Source organism: Ovis canadensis, chromosome 12 (genome assembly GCF_042477335.2).
Source record: "Ovis canadensis isolate MfBH-ARS-UI-01 breed Bighorn chromosome 12, ARS-UI_OviCan_v2, whole genome shotgun sequence".
NCBI classification, from domain to species: Eukaryota; Metazoa; Chordata; class Mammalia; order Artiodactyla; family Bovidae; genus Ovis; species Ovis canadensis.
This window is the reverse complement of record NC_091256.1, coordinates 57,729,161-57,744,677: the sequence shown is the minus strand read 5'-3', so window position 1 is coordinate 57,744,677 and position 15,517 is coordinate 57,729,161. Positions and strand designations below refer to the sequence as shown.

Sequence of the window (15,517 nt, the reverse complement as noted above, 5' to 3'; positions counted from 1 at the left end):
CTTCCAGGAAATGGGCCTAATTCCCTGGACCCCAGGATGTAAGAGTCAACTTTGTCCAAGCATCTCCACCCATGTGGGGCCATCTCACCCCCAATCCCCTCACCCCAGCAGGCCCTTTGCAAACTTGGCCAAACTATCTGAGCAGGGTGAGGCCCCAGTCACCATGTTAAAGGAAGCAAACAAGTGGGAAAGGGTGAGGAGGCCCCCCCCAGTGGGCGTGGCCACCTGATGGGAATCCCCTCTAGGAAGAGACAGAACTGCCACCTGGATCCTCCCCTTCTCACCTCCTGCACGCAGGAGTTGAGGTGCCAATGTGCAGAATACTCTCGCCCCTGGAGAAAGGGCTCCAGGGGCCAAACATCACACTCAAGGGCTAGGGAGGGCTCCCGCAGTTCCCACAAGTTTCCTGGGAGGCCAGAAGGGCCGTGACTTGGTGTGGGGACGCTGAGATGTGACAGAGTCCTCTGGAAGGGAACGAAGACGGCCGGTCCACAGTGTGAGGCCCTGCCCAGCTGTGCCGTGAGGGGAACATCCCAAACACACGGTGAGCAGTTAAGTAAGGAATGGTCCTGCAAGGTTGCCCCTGACGCACAAACCCTGTTTTCTACTGAATTCTGGAGAGGGATGGCAAAGGCTGGGGCGGTGGCCCTGGGAGTCAGGCCCGGAGCCAAAGCAGGGTGGGCTGGGAACGCCAATAGGCGGGCGACCGCGGGCTGGAGACGCCGGCCGGCGCTAGGGCGCGCCAGGACGACGCCGGCGGCCCGGGCAAAGTGCTGGGGAGCGGCGGTCGCGGCACCCGGCGGCCGGGAACCGGGAGCGGAGTCCGAGCCCGGGCACCTCAGCCTGGAGCCTTCGTGGGCCCGGAGGGAAGTCGCCCCTGCCCTGGCGCTCGCCCGGTCCCCTAGTCCGTCCCGTCCTCCTCCCGCTCCGGGCCCCACCCAGCCCACCCAGGAACCGAGATAGGCCAGGTCCCGGTATCTGGTCCCGCCAGCGCCCGCCGGTCCCCGCGAGGGCAAGGGTGCGCGGCGCGGAGCGAGAGCGCGGGGTTCGCGGCTCCAGCAGCCGAGCGCGATTCCCGCCCCCTTCAAGGGCACGCGGGCTGACCCCCGCGGCTCCGAGCCCCCTCCCCGCTTCGGGCGCCCGGCGCAGGCCCCCGGCGGTCCTCCGCCCGCGCCGTGGCCAGGGTGGCCCCGATAGCACCCGCCCTTGGCGGCCCGCGCGCCGCACCCCGGCGCTCGCCCAGCCCCGCGCCCTTGGCCGCGCGGCGCCAGCAGGGCGGGAGCGCAGCCCGCAGCCCGGCGCCCCCTCCCGCGCGCCGCCAGCGCCGCCCGCGAGGTCCAGCCCCCGGGCCCAGCCGGTCCCCGCGCCCCCCGCCGCCCCGGCCCGGAGCGCAGCCGGCGCCCCGCTCACCTGACATCTCGTCCTCGTTCTCCATCTCGTCCGCGAACAGCCGCGGCAGCTCCTCCTCGGTGCCCAGCGGGCCCCGCATGCCCGGCACGGGGGGGAGGGGAGGTGGGCGCCCCCCCTCCCGCCGGGCGCGGTGCCAGCCTTAACCCGTGCGCTGCCGGACGGGCGCGCGCGGCGGGCGAGGCGGCCTCGGCGAGAAGATGGCGGCCGCCTGCCCCCCCACCCCCCCAAACCTCCACCCCCCCGTCTCGACCCCCTTCTTCTCGGCCGCCTTCGCCCAGATCCCCGCAAAGCCCAGGCTGCTCCGCCCACCGCGCCCCGAAGCCCGAGTCCCGCAGCCGGCCGAGGTGGCGGCGGCAGAGCCGGCGGCACGGCGGCACGGCGGGGGGGAGGCACACATGCCCGGATTGTGACGTCCAGTCTGGTTGCTGTGGCAACCCCATCCCATCGTTCCGGCAGCGCGACTAGTTAACAGCAGAGAACAAGTTGGGGGGACTAGTCCGGAGCCTCCTGGTGCGGGGTGGGGGACCCGGCACTCCGGCAGGGGGAGCCGTCGAGGCGCCCGCGCGCCTGGGGACCCGACGGCCAAGCGGGCAGCTGGGACTCGGGCGGGCCGGGCCCAGTGGAGGGAAGGGCCGGCCCGCGCGTACCCGCGGCCGCCCGGGATGGGTCCCCAAGCGCTCAGGGGCAAGGTCCTTGGAGCAGCGGGCAGCGAGCTTCCTCACTGCTCACACGCGCCCAGCCCCTGGTCGCCTCGCACCGAACCAAACACGCTTCTATAACCCCCTTTCCAAAGAACATTCGAAGGAAACAGCGTTCCGCACTTGGGGAAAGGCCGCTCTGGAGACAGCGGGTCTGATTCCCCCAGGAAAATCTGCAGGCTGGCTCCTCCCTCACTCCACCGCACCCGGCTCCCACCGCCCACGTATCCCCTCCCAAAACGCCCCTCCTGGCCGGTCCGCTTTAAATATATCCAGCCCCTCGGGGGTGAGGTGGAACCGCGTTCTCTGTGCCCAAAACTCCCGCTCAGAAGCGACACCTGTCGCGGAGTGGGAAGGAACCGCGCCACCAGTCCTCGGTTGTTAAAGGTGAAGATGGAGGCCAAAGCCCTCGGGAGCAAGACTGGAATTTTAAATAAGCGCTGCCAGTCTCGGCTGCAGCGAGTCTTAATGCTACTCTAAGAACGCAAAAGTTTCAGCGAAGGACAGGCTGGCCAGCTTTCTAATCCTGGAAGAACCCGGAACCCTCACCTCACTGCCTGGGGCCAGGCATCTCTGGAGGAACCCACTGGAGACCCAGTGGCGCCAGGGACCCACAGGAACCATCTGACTCGGGAAGCCCAAAGCAGCTATGAGACGGTCTCCTCTCTGGCATCCACCTCTCTGGTCTTGGCTGAACACCTGCTTCCTCCAGGTGGACAGACACCAGTACCCATGCCACACTGGCATCACCAGGCAGGCTCACCCTTCCTGGGGCTTTGAGGAGCCCCAGTGCAAGACCTCCTGAGGAGGTGGCCTGAAGATGATAGATGACACAAGCAAGGCTGGAAAGATGTGTCCCACATTTATCCTCTCCCTTCCCATCTAATGGATTTCCAGTAAGCCTCAAGCCAAAGCTCCTCTTCATTAATTCCTGGGCAAGGACAGGTCTGTCCAGCCTGCTGGACAAAGTGCAGGGAGCTGGGAATACCATCTCCTGAACTGCTTTTAAACCACATTAGGAGAGATGTTGAATCCACCCTGGGCAGGCACCTTGCCAGGGTCAAGGGACAGGCAGGGAGGAGGCGGGCTAAGAAAGCAAGGGCCCCTCCTGGTCTCCTGAAGCTGTATTTCACCTCCTGGGCACCTAGCTGAGGGAGCCTCAATCACAGATGCCTCAGCAGGCCTGCATTTTCCCCAGCAAGGCTGCCTTCCTCTTCCCAGACCTCCTGTCTTCCTGAAAATTAACCATCCAGGAGAAAACCCTAAACTGCCCACCCTTGCAGCAGCAGCTGCCCCCAGCCCTTCCCAGATGGAGGAATTAGGTCAGGGCACCTCCACAGGTCCCCTGTCCCACTGTAGAGAAGCTGGGACCTACAGTATTTCCCATCACCAGAAAGCCCCTCACCACACAGGAACCATTAACTGTGGCTCCAGTTCCCAAGATGACGTTCAGAAAGTCAGATATCTTTCAACCAAGAAGAGTTCTAGCTGCTTAATTTGGCAAATCAGAGTTGAGATGTTCGTCAGTCATCATCCTCCACCATAACTAGAGCAGCCCTTTCTGTTACTTGAGAAAAACCTGCACAGCAAAGAAGATCCAGCGCAACCAAAAAAAAAGACTATACTGGCTCTGTCCAAGGTTACCAAGCAAATGCCATGGTACTGCCAAATCTGATTGTCTTGTCAGGGACCCACCTCCTGGGGGTGTGCCCCCTCACAGGAAAGGGTCAGCACAGGACCCTACGTACAGCCTTGAAAAGTCTGGGGGCAAGTCAGAAGACGGGCCAGGCAGCAAAAGGGAGACAAAAGCAGACTGCCAAAGCCAGTTTCCAGGCTCCCCTGAGCCTATCAGTGGCTGGAGGACCATTATCAACTTACGGGAGTGCTGCTCACCTTCCAAGAAACCAAGTGAGCCCTAAAAGTGCTGAGGTCTAAATGCCCCATTAATTTTGACCAATTGTCTTAAATAAGTATTTGACATGATCAAACTGTCCCACTTTCTCCATGCCTGTGACACGTTTCTGAACACCACAGTGCTAGGCACCACTGATTAGCTGGAACTCATCTGTTTTAACACAAGTCTCCTCCTGAAATGCTGCAAGGATGACATGACTCAGAAAAGCACACCTTCACCACTGAAGGAGTCACGGGGTGGGGAGGGGGTGGTGGTCCACAGGGGCCTTTGAAAGGAAAACAAAGTTAAACCTTTAGTTAACAGCTGGTATTGATCAAGCCAAGGGTGAAGTAGAGTTGGAGTCAGCTGAGAACAAGACTGTACCAAGTTCCTACTTCACTACCTGCACGAACTTAAATCTCAGCTTCAAACTCTCCATGACCTAATCTTTCCCTGCGCCTTGATCAGGCAGGTGAGTCACGAGGCAAGACAGGTCAAAAGCAAATTGGTCTAAAATGTGGCCCAGGCCCAGCTGGTATAATGGGTGCCAAGTAATTCAAGTTCACATCACATCCATCAGAAAAAGTCATGTGTTTGCCAAGGTATTTCTCTAGCTCTGGGTCTGAAGAAATTCTACATGGAGAGTTTGGTTATAGTACTCTCCAGAACCTGAGGCACAGCAAAGTAAGGTAAAGAAAGAGGGAAGAAAATATACGTTCTTATCAAACTTAATGAAGTTCAAGGTCATTGCTGGTACAGCAGGACAACCAATTTTTTTGTTGCTAAACAGATTGACATGCAGTCCTTAAAAAAAAAATCCTTGCACAATAATAGCAGCCATGTGTTAGCCACTTTAGTATGTGATCAGAAGTCAAAATACGAGTTAAAAAAGGCACAGAAAACCCAATCAGTTTCAATTTTATTACAAATTTTAAATCCTGGGAATAGTTTAAAAGAAAAAGCTTATATACTAATTTCAGCCCAGGGATAACTTTTTACAATGAAACTAAGGTTACTATAATGGAACATCAGTGCAACAAACAAGTACAATTTGCAAACCCAAGTCACAACCTTGTTAACAAAATTAATAATCATAGTAAGGGACAGTACCAAAGAGCTTCAGTTAAATTTGAAAGAAACCTTGCTTTCTCTAGAACAGAAACATGCAAATAATTCTGCTTCAAGAAATTTGCATAGAAAGAAAATGGTACTTTACCACAAATGAAACTGCAAAACCTCAATGTTAAATTCAACTCGAGAAGCACCAAATGTTAAACATTTCTAGCTATGCAACTAGCAAGAACGTAAGCATTGCAGGTGTGGAAATGAACCGTAGGCAAGCTCTGGAAAACCATGAATTTGTTTTATCATCTTAAGACAATCCACTTTCCTGCAGAATGGTTTAGATTTAAGGAGGGCACCTTAAGGTATCAGGTCCTCTTCTCCCTCTTGATTCTATCGGCAAGTCACATCTTTACAATCTTGTTAATGACCTCGGATCTCTAGCCTCTACACACAGGGAAACAGAAGGCATTGTGGGAATGGTATCGTGGGAACACTGCCTTCAATTTAGTCTGTAGAATGACATTAAGTCTAGCTGTGGCCTGAACGGCGAACTGCGTGAAGTAACTATTCCCTGGGCATCTGGACACTTCTCTTCAGCCTGAGTTGACTCCCAGCCCCTCCCCTTCACACCCAACCCCAAGCAGACTCCAGAGCTCTGGGCATTGAAGAATTCCAATCCCAACCCATGTCTCTATCCCACAGATCCTCTCCCTCTTCTGGAATCTCCACTGCGCCTCATCTCCAGCTCCCCCTGCTGGGGTCAGAATGACAGTTCGCTGCAAAGACTTGCAGAAACAATTATTTTACAAATTCCTATAGTGTAGATCTTTCCTTAATCCAACACCTGGGACTTTTAAAAGAGCCACTCCCCAGACCCTTTCCTGAGGTGAAGCAGAATACAAGGCAACACTGAAGGGCCACATTTTATTTCCATGGGAAGAAAAAGGGTTAGCATACAAAGCAACCATGAGTAATTTGTGATCTCAAAATGAAGACAGAATCACAAAACTGCCCCAGAACCCTGCATTTTTTCAACACTGCCACTTTCCCAAAAGAAGAGAACCTCGAAAGCAAGCCCCTGGTTCTGCCTACAGTGAATCGGGAGTTGCCACATTTGTATTCCTCAGTCTTTGAGAGGTACCAAATGGAACTGACTCACCCTTTTTGTGTAAAATAGTAACTAACTCACCCCCAATGCCCACGCCCTCCTCCACCTGCTCAGTGGCACACAAGTCAGTTCCCTCGAAGGAACCTTAGCTCTGTTTTGCTATTTCTACCATAAGAACTGAAATCTTTAAGCAGAAAAAAAGTTTAATAACAAGTGAGAGGCAGCCCAAGTGAAGCCCTTTTACTATGATTTCCAATTTTGTTCAGTCCACACTGCAGAGATACAAGGAAAACCACCATTTCAGTTGATAAATTTTATTTAAGAACTTATACAAATATTCCAGATTGAGTTTTAATCCTCATCTTCCTCCTCTTCTTCATCTTGATTAATCTGGAAGTAACGCAATTCGTAACTTTCTTTGCTGTTAGCGACTACGCGTAACCAATCTCGTAGATTATTCTTCTTCAAGTATTTTTTGGTAAGATATTTCAAATACCTGCAGAGAAAGAATACTTGAGAATTCCACTAGACACAAGACCTTCTTATATTCTGAAACACTGTAACTTTTATGAAACCTGTGCATTCAAAGTCACTACAGTTCAAGGTATTTTCCCATGGTTTAAAATAATGGCAGTTGGGAAATACACACAGTCACTGTTCTAATGAGAAGAAACATCATCCACATTTCTAATTAACCTGGCCATAAAAATGAGAACAGATTAAGATGTGACCACTGCCCATGAAACAAGAGCCATCACCTATAAAATGGTTTGTAGTGACCACTGGGGAAAGAGATCAAGGTGGTCACTTGGAAGCTAAGCACACAATCTTAATATCTTTTAAATGAGAAACTGCTGGGTTCCTAACAAGCTCCAAGTACTGCGCCTCATTGACTAAAACCTCCTTTTGAGGTTGCTGGTTCCTGGAAACGCAGCTCAGGGCCGTCACATTCTCACTCCCACTTTGAGATGCCCATCTCCCAACCCCCTCCCCCGCAACTGCCCTGACTCGAGCTGTACACTTAAGCACCTGGCCTCCTTAGTCCACTCGCCCAGTGGCCACCTGAGCCTGTGTGAGCTAAGCCTCAACCCCAAACACTGCTGTCAGGAAACCATTCACCTAAAGGCAACAAAGGCTCTTGTGCTGAAAACAAGGCGCACAGTCCTGCTCTCTCATCCATCTGCTTATGAGGCCCTGGGGTTTATCTATTCTGGCATCTTCCCAGAACCTAAAGAGGGAATAGAAGGTTCAGCAAACCCATCACTGGGCAAGTTAGTCTTTCTAGACCTCAGTGTCACCCTCTATAAAACAGATCTCAAGATACTCACCATCTCTTCAGACTGGTACAAGGACTAAATGAGATGCACTGGCAAACTCTGGCATTTTAGATGGACCAAGTGTTAACAAACCGAGAAACCCGACACCTCCAGGAAACAAACACTGTTCCACTGTGTTACTCACGTCAACCAAGCAATCTTCACAAAGATGTGAAGATCTCAGTTCAATTCTACCCACTTTTCCCTATATAAAAATAAAACAATTTGGTCGTTTCACCTACAAAGTATTCTTTTATTTCCATTTACTATTTCTATTATATTATATCCAGGTAAAGTGGATTAATTCAAAAGTTTAGGTGGCTTGAGTGTTTTTATAATAGAATACGGGAGGGAAGCTAGGTTAAAACACAGAGGTTCAGAGATAAGCGAGAAATGTTCCACTGGTCCCTGATGGCCCAGTGGTTAAGACTCCAAGCTTCCACTGCAGGGGGCACGCATTTGATCCCTGGTCAAGAACTAGATCCCGGGTCAAGAACTGGATCCCACTTGGTGCGGCCAAAAGAACGTTCTAGATTAGGAGCCCCTTGAATGTTTCAAGAAAACATAGTTCTAACAGATCAGGTTCTTTTCCTTCCCTACTTGGCAAACGAGAGAAAGTCTGTGAAACTGAAGTGACACGTGTTAGGAGACATTCTCACACTAGGTTAGGAGATTTGGAAACAGACCACAGGACTGCAGGCTCTTCCCTGCAAGCTCAGCAGAGGCTGGTGGGGCAGGTGTTAAGTACACCTTGGAAGCCCTTCAGTTATCCTGTCTCTCATGCCATCTAACTGCCTTCTGCACACATAAAATAATACAGCCAGGCAGAAGGGGAGTAGTTCAGGGACTTCTCTGGCAGGCCAGTGGTTAGAACTCCATGCTTCCACTGCTGGGGGCCTGGGTTCAATTTCTGATCAGGGACTAAGATTCCACAAGTCACACAGCCAGGAAAAAAAGGAGTAATTCACTTAGCTTTAAAGTCATCTCTCTTTAATTTAAATTTTTTTTTTAACACCAAAAACATTTCGTATCAGGATAGTCAATTAACAATGTTGTGATAGTTTCAGATGAATAGTAAAGGGACCCAGCCATTTGCTGATTGATTTAGTTAAAAACATAAGCAAAGGGGAATTCCTTGGTGGTCCAGTGGTTAGGACACAGCACTTTCACTGCCAAGGCTAAGGGTTCATTCTGTGGTCTGGCAACTAAGATCCTGCCAACCACGTGGTATGGACAAAAAAAATAAATAAATGGGCCTACAGGAATTAAATGAGGTGGCTTCAGTCTAAACTGAGACTTCTGATCCCTCATCTAATTCTGGTAGCATTTACAGGAAAAAAAAGCCTAGTGTTGCTGCAGTCCACAGGGTCGAAAAGACTGGGATACAACTTAGCAACTGAACAAAAGAAAAAAGAACAATTAAAATAAAAATGAAAGCTCTTCAAAGTGATCTAGAGGCAAAGGAAGGCTCACTTTTAAGAATACAGTCTAAGCAAGTCTGAGCATCTTTACTGCTGGAAATCCTTTAGCCCAAAGGTCCCCAAACCCCAGGCCGTGAGACTTGTCTGGTCCGAAGCCTGATAGGAAGCAGGCCACAGAGCAAGATGTGAGCAGCAGGCCAGACAGCGAAGCTCCCCATGGCTTGTATTACTGCCAGAACCTTCCCCTCGCCATGGAAAAACTGTCTTCCGGAAAACTGTCCCTGGTGCCAAGAAGGTTGAGGACCACTGCTTTAGGCTGCGGAAAACTAAACTGCAGAAAACTACCAAGAGGTGAATACTTTTAACTACCACAGTAACATTCGTTCATTCACCACCCCTCACACTGGACACTGCTCCAGAAGTTAACAGAGGCAACCACAAAGCAAATGACTCTGCAGGGAGCAACCTTCCTGGCCAGGGTGGGTGGGAACCTTAGCTGAGGACATGGACAAGTAACGCCTCTCCTTCCCATATACCTTTTGGAAAAGGGAACCTCGGAAGTTACAGTAATCTTGCTCTTGCTTCTTTCGATTGTTACAACACCGCCACCCAGGTTGCCAGCTTTTCCATTCACCTTGATCCTCTCCTGAAGAAACTGCTCCTGTAGAAATCATCAAATGGACCAGTTAGTGAGGAGACTAGTTCACTCACATCACCAGCAAAACACTTTTCGATTTAATTTCTCTTCTTCTGGTAAAGAATTCATCTACAATGCGGGAGACCTGGGTTCAATCCCGGGGTTGGGAAGATCCCCTGGAGAAGGGAAAGGCTACCCACTCCAGTATTCTGGCCTAGAAAATTCCATGGACTGTATAGTCCGTGGGGTCGCAAAAAGCTGGACATGACTGAACCACTTTCACCCACTACTTATTTTTAATTTTTTGGCCACGCCACATGGCATGTGGGATCTTAGTTCTCTGACCAGGGATCGAACCCACAATCCCTGCATTGGAAGCATAGAGCACTAATCACTGGACCATCCCAAAAGTCCCAAAATACTTTTTTATACTCCTATCTCTAAGCATATAGCTGGTTATATGTTCAGTCTCTGACTCTTGCTTGGGTCAAGGGTAAAGAGTAGACAGGAAACCTAGGCCCAAACTTACAACTGTAGATATAGGCAACCAAAATGGCAAGCAGCCTCTGAACCTAAGACATGTAAAGCACTGTCCTCGGTGTGATCAGAGAAAATAAATCTTCAACCAAGCAGAAGAACAAAAACATACAGCAACCAGAGCAATTACATATCTGCTGAGGGGCCACGTGCACCAGCACTGAACAGCAGGAGGGACACTGGCCCAGAAGCCCAGAGATGGGACTCTAGGAAAATCCCAGAGGAAGCCTGGGCTGGTCATTCACCTCTTGGACCAAAAAGGAGGACTTTTATGGTTTTCTTGATATTTAATGGCAAGAAGGCCCTTCAGCTCCCATCCCTACAGTCCTCTATTTAAAAACTCCAATCTGGGGACTTTCCTGCTGGTATTAGGACTCTGAGCTTCCATTATAGGGAACATGGACTCAATCCCTGGTCAGGGAACTAAGATCCCAAATGCTGCACAACACAGCCAAAAAAAAAAAACCACCAATATACAATATGTTAACTGTCTACAGGAGGTGTGATGAGGTCAGAAATCTTGACTTTCGTGTCTTAAGACTCATAAACAACTCCTGTTTTCTATCCAAAGGAGGCACCTAAAAGGAAGACAGTCATATACACATATTGAGAGACAGTGGAGGGAATAATGACAGAACAGGGCCATCAGACACAATGTGGAAGAAGCTACAAGTTAGGAGGGACAAGAAGCCCCGGAGAAAAGCGAGAAGACAGAAGGAACATGGAGCCAGGGAGGGACCTCCTGCAGGCCAGGCCAGGGCCACAGCAGGCATCTACAAGAGGGCAGTCAACTACAGGCTACCCAGACACCACACTCTGTAAGTCGTGGCCACAGGCGAAGCTGCTAATTTTTTAATTTGAAAATTATTCTTGTTGTAATGATATTAATCTTGGCAATAGTTGACCTCTGGAGACTGAAGAGAAAATATCAACTCAGGGCTCTGCACAACAGTATGTCTGAACTCCCCCAAGCTCTGCTTGGCTATGGAGAGTAAAAGTGTAAAATGCCAAAACCAAGTTGCAGATTCCAAAATGCGGCAGTTGGGTTCATTCTTCTAGATTTGGGTGAAATAGAGAAGTATTGGGGGATGGGGCCAACATGAGGGCAAAAATATCAGTACAGAGCAAGGTCTGTAAAAAACCAAGCCACAACTACAAATCAGCAAGCAGGATATTTTCACACGAATACTGAAGCTCTGATGCTTAATACAACAGAAAGCTCAAGGAGATGCTGTCCTCTGTCCAAGGCCCCAGAACCAAGCATCAGGCCCAGGGCACAGGCAGCCCCTGGGCCCAAAATGTCAGTGTCAGGGCCAAGCTTACACCTAAACACACCTAAGTGCAGAGGAGATGCTGGATCCAAGGAAGTTCACCTGATAAATTTTAAGTAAACTCTTTTTGGAAACCGAAGAAGAAAATGAGGCCCTCTGGCAGTGACTTGCTCCAGTGCATCTCCTTTACTCTTCACCACCGTCACATCCCTGAGAAAGCAAGGCTTAGAACCAGAACCAGACAGAGATCCAGAGTCGAACCCAACAGCAAGAACTGCAGAGCAGCCTGAGCCTGCAAACAAACAGGCTCCAGTATGTCTTCTCAGCAATATCCAAAAGGGTTCGCTACTGTCCAGGGTGGCATCAGGGGGGTAACTTACAAAATTGGCGGCATCCATGATTCCATCTTCTACAGGGTGGGTACAGTCCAGAGTGAATTTTAGGACTTGCTTCTTTTTTTTGCCCCCCTTCGCCACAAGCTTTTTCTAAGAAAAGGATACAAATGAGAGAGATAAACGCATAACCAGTCAAAAACAAAAAAAATTAACAGAAGTGGAAAGACCAGAGTTGTAAAAGTACACACAAATGCAAAAACCATGGGATTCTGTTCCCTGCAAGGGCGCCAAGGATGGAGGATGGATAATACTCAAGATGCTGCTCTGGGGTCATGCCCTCTAGAAGAGGAAACTCATTACAGCACTCTTTTCCCACTTACACTTTCCAGCATCCCTAGTTTCCAGGGGAATAATGGAAGGTCTGTTAGCTTAAGAACTACAATAAAAGAAACATTTCCTTTTATTCACTCTAAAATTTCCAAAATAAAGTAATACTCACTTGTTTTCTTCCAGGATTAAGGCACAGGCATGAAAATGCCTTGCATACCTAAAACAGTTTTAATCTGAATTGAATACATGCCCTAACTTTTCCGACTCAGGGGCAATCCAGTTGATCTGTTTTTTCCCTTCATCGTGTCTCATCTACTTTCTCAGGACAGTGACCAGAACCACACGTCCTAGCAGCCCATCTAACCCCAAATGGAACAAGGGTTTACCTAAAGGTTCTAATTACAAGACTGTTGACAATTTCTGGTCTTTTGACTGATTTAATCTCTGAATGTGCACTTTCAAACCACCAGTTTAGCTACAAGGTTCCAGCTCCTTCACTCTCACAAAGATCCTTATATAAATATTCTCCCTCTACAAATTCCAACTCCAATTAAAAAAAAAAAAGCACCTGGACAACATACTTACCTGTAGTTGCAAGAACACATTTCACATCCTTTCCTGTCTCAAAGAGCTTCACCTAAAACTTGTATTAACTGGATGAATTTTTCAAACACTTAGGCTTCGACAAAAGTCACTCCTTCCTAACATGTCTTCCTAGTAACAATCAAAGGGGCTGCCGGCAGGATATGGGCTCCATACCCACCACAGGATGGTTTTAAATCAAAAACATACAAACGCCTAAAAGCATTAAAGGCCCACCCAGGCAGAAAGCTAGAGATGAGCCCAAACTGTTAATAAAGGTGTCCCAACAAAGAAGGGTAGGGAAACTTTCTCCAAGTAACCTGGGAGGAGACCATCTGCAGCCAGTGACATGAGGGCGGCCACACGGCCCAGACTCTGCCTGGCCGACACAGAATCCAACTGGGCCCTCGCCGGACACCAGAAAGGATCTGCAGAGCTGCGCCCTGAAGATCTAACTTCCTCCGGAGACGCGAAAGGGTCCTCTAACCCAGGCCTCCTCGTGAAATCTGGCCAGCGAGGCCTCCGTTCGTGGACCCTGCCACTGATCCCGAGTCCCGGAATAGGCTTTCCGGTTGCGCACAGTCCGGGAGAGTGGCAGGTCCCCTCCTTCCCCTCCCTCCGCCCAGGTAACCGGGCCCAGGCCTCGGCTGCCTTACGCCGGCTCCAAGGATCGCTGACCAGCCTAGGCTGCAATCTCAGTCCCCCAGCTCCCTGCTGACCACAGGCAGGAGCCCAAGCCCGATCGGCGGCTTCCGAAAGCCCCAGATCTCCCCCTCGAGCCTCGGGCCGCGGCCTCCTCCGCCCACAACGTGCGGGGATCGGCGGCCACACTGGCTCACTCCGGCCGGCCTGCTAGCCAGGCCCCGGTAGGACGATGCTGAGCGCCGTCCGCCAAGAGCCAGGTAGGGGCCGAGCTGGTGAAGCCCACGTGCCTCCCCCAGAGCCGAGGCCTCACGCGGAGCCATACTAACCACAGGCGCCATGGCGGCAGCGGAGGCAGAAAGGGAGGTGAGCGAACTACGCAGACGCAAAGAGGCCGCAGCGCGCAGAGCACGCAGGGGTCAGGCCGTACTAATCTCTCCGCCACGCCCCTCGGTAGCCACTGTCTCGCCCCGTTCTGTACTCTCGGGGAGCGATTGTTTTTACCTGAATGCAAAAACCCATCGTCCCACGCCCCTCCCACCTAGTATTGTAGGGGGAGGGAGGAAGCCGAGTAGCCTGTCCCACTGCGAAGGATCGGAGGGGGGAGCCTGACTAGACAAGCCCGAAGAGTATTTTAAATAAAGGGGTTCGCTCTACTTTTGACAGTCTTTAAAAAAATGAATAAAGAGATTCAATAAACCATCAATAACTAGGTAGTGGGATGGGAATCGAACCCACTAACTTGGGGAGGTGAGGCCTAATTTGGGGTCCCAATGTCCGAGAGCACTTGGCTTCTTCCTACCCAAAGTCCCAGTCAGGAAGCGGGTGCGCAGGGGCTGCCTCCCGTTGCTAGCCCGTTAGGCTGCAGTCAGTTACACTCTCCACCACCTCAGGCTCAAGCAGCCCATCCTCGGATCATCCTCTTTCCAGCTCATCTCTTCTGGTGCGTACTAAGCCGCTTCAGTCGTGTCCGACTCTCTGAGACCCCTATGGACTCTAGCCCGACAGGCTCCTCTGTCCGAGGGATTCTCCAGGCAAGAATACTGAAGTGGGCCCACCCAGGGATCGAATCTGAATCTCTTAGGTCTCCTGCAGTGGCAGGCAGGTTCTTTATCACTAGCGCCATCTGGAAAGTCGTTCATCCCTTCTAGTTTCCCCGCTTCAAAAATTCGTCTGCCAGCGCTCCCCATACTGACATACAGACAGGAATCATCTGGGAATCTCATTCCAGATTCCAATTCAGTGGGGCTCATTGGCCTGAGATTCTGCGCTTCATGAGAGCTCCCAGGATATACTGCTGCTGCTACTAGTCCACGGACCAAAGTTGAGTGGCAAGGGGTCTTCATCCCCAGACCTACCGTTCCACTCACTGGACTACTTTCAGTCCCTCATGTCCTTGCTGTTAGGGGAAACACTGAGTGGAACCGCCCACTTTAGCCAGGCACCATAGTAATTATTTGCATGATATATTTTATGAGATGACATCCTGGTAAAAACAAAACTAACAAGCCACCACCAACCAGAATAATTTCGGGTAAGTCAAAAGGAGACACCACGTATCCTACCAACCTCCCAGAATCCTCCTTGCTTGAATCCATCTTGGCTGAGTGATGCTTGTGCCACCAGGAAGGACCCTCAATCAGAGTGATTGAGATCTGAGTGTTTCAATCAGTAACAACCCAAAAACTAGTCCCATCACCATAAAACCCAAGACTGCAAGCCATGTGGCAGAGCAGTCCTCCTGGGTTCCCTTACTCTGCTGCTCTCTGCCCGGGCACCCCTTCCCAATAAAGTCTCTTGCGTTGTCAGCACATGTGTCTCCTCAGACAATTCATTTCTCAGTGATAGAGAAGACCACTCTCTGGCCCTGGAAGGAGTCTCGCTTCCTGCAACATTACCAGTTCCAGTCCAGGGTCCTGCATTATAATCACTCACTTGCACACACCCTCCAGTCCCTGCATCCACCTGCCATACAGTCACCTATCGGAAGCCCAAGCCTAGCTTACAGTGGTGTTAGGATACTCTCCATGCTGAGTACTCTAGGTGTACCTTCAGTCCTACTCTGCCAGTTGACCAAGCTCCAGACCCACTTTGCTATTCTTTTTTTTAATGAAATGTATTTATTTGTATTTGGCTGTGCTGGATCTTCTTTGCAGGCTTTTTTCTCTAGTTTCAGGGAGTGGGAGCTATTCTCTAATTGGGGTGTGCAGGCTTCTTATTGTGGTGGCTTCTCTTGCAGTGGAGCAGAGGCTCTAGGGCACATGGGCTGCA

General features: G+C 50.8%; 2 protein-coding genes across 2 annotated transcripts in view; both read right to left on the bottom strand.

The window, feature by feature from the left end:
* Positions 1-1,847, bottom strand: part of CHD5 (chromodomain helicase DNA binding protein 5) — a 67,620-nt gene extending 65,773 nt beyond the window's left edge. The window contains exon 1 of the mRNA XM_069544845.1: positions 1,411-1,847. Within this exon, the coding sequence (XP_069400946.1) occupies positions 1,411-1,489 (79 nt within the window). The 5' untranslated portion in view covers positions 1,490-1,847. The remainder of the gene's footprint in view (positions 1-1,410) is intronic.
* Positions 1,848-6,473: 4,626 nt separating this feature from the next.
* On the bottom strand, positions 6,474-13,785 carry RPL22 (ribosomal protein L22). Its single transcript, XM_069544832.1, has 4 exons — positions 13,576-13,785; positions 11,738-11,842; positions 9,449-9,573; positions 6,474-6,671 (listed from the first exon to the last, which is right to left on the bottom strand). The coding sequence occupies exons 1-4, from the start codon at positions 13,585-13,587 to the stop codon at positions 6,527-6,529; spliced, it is 387 nt and encodes a 128-aa protein (XP_069400933.1). The 5' UTR covers positions 13,588-13,785; the 3' UTR covers positions 6,474-6,526.
* Positions 13,786-15,517: the final 1,732 nt, after the last annotated feature.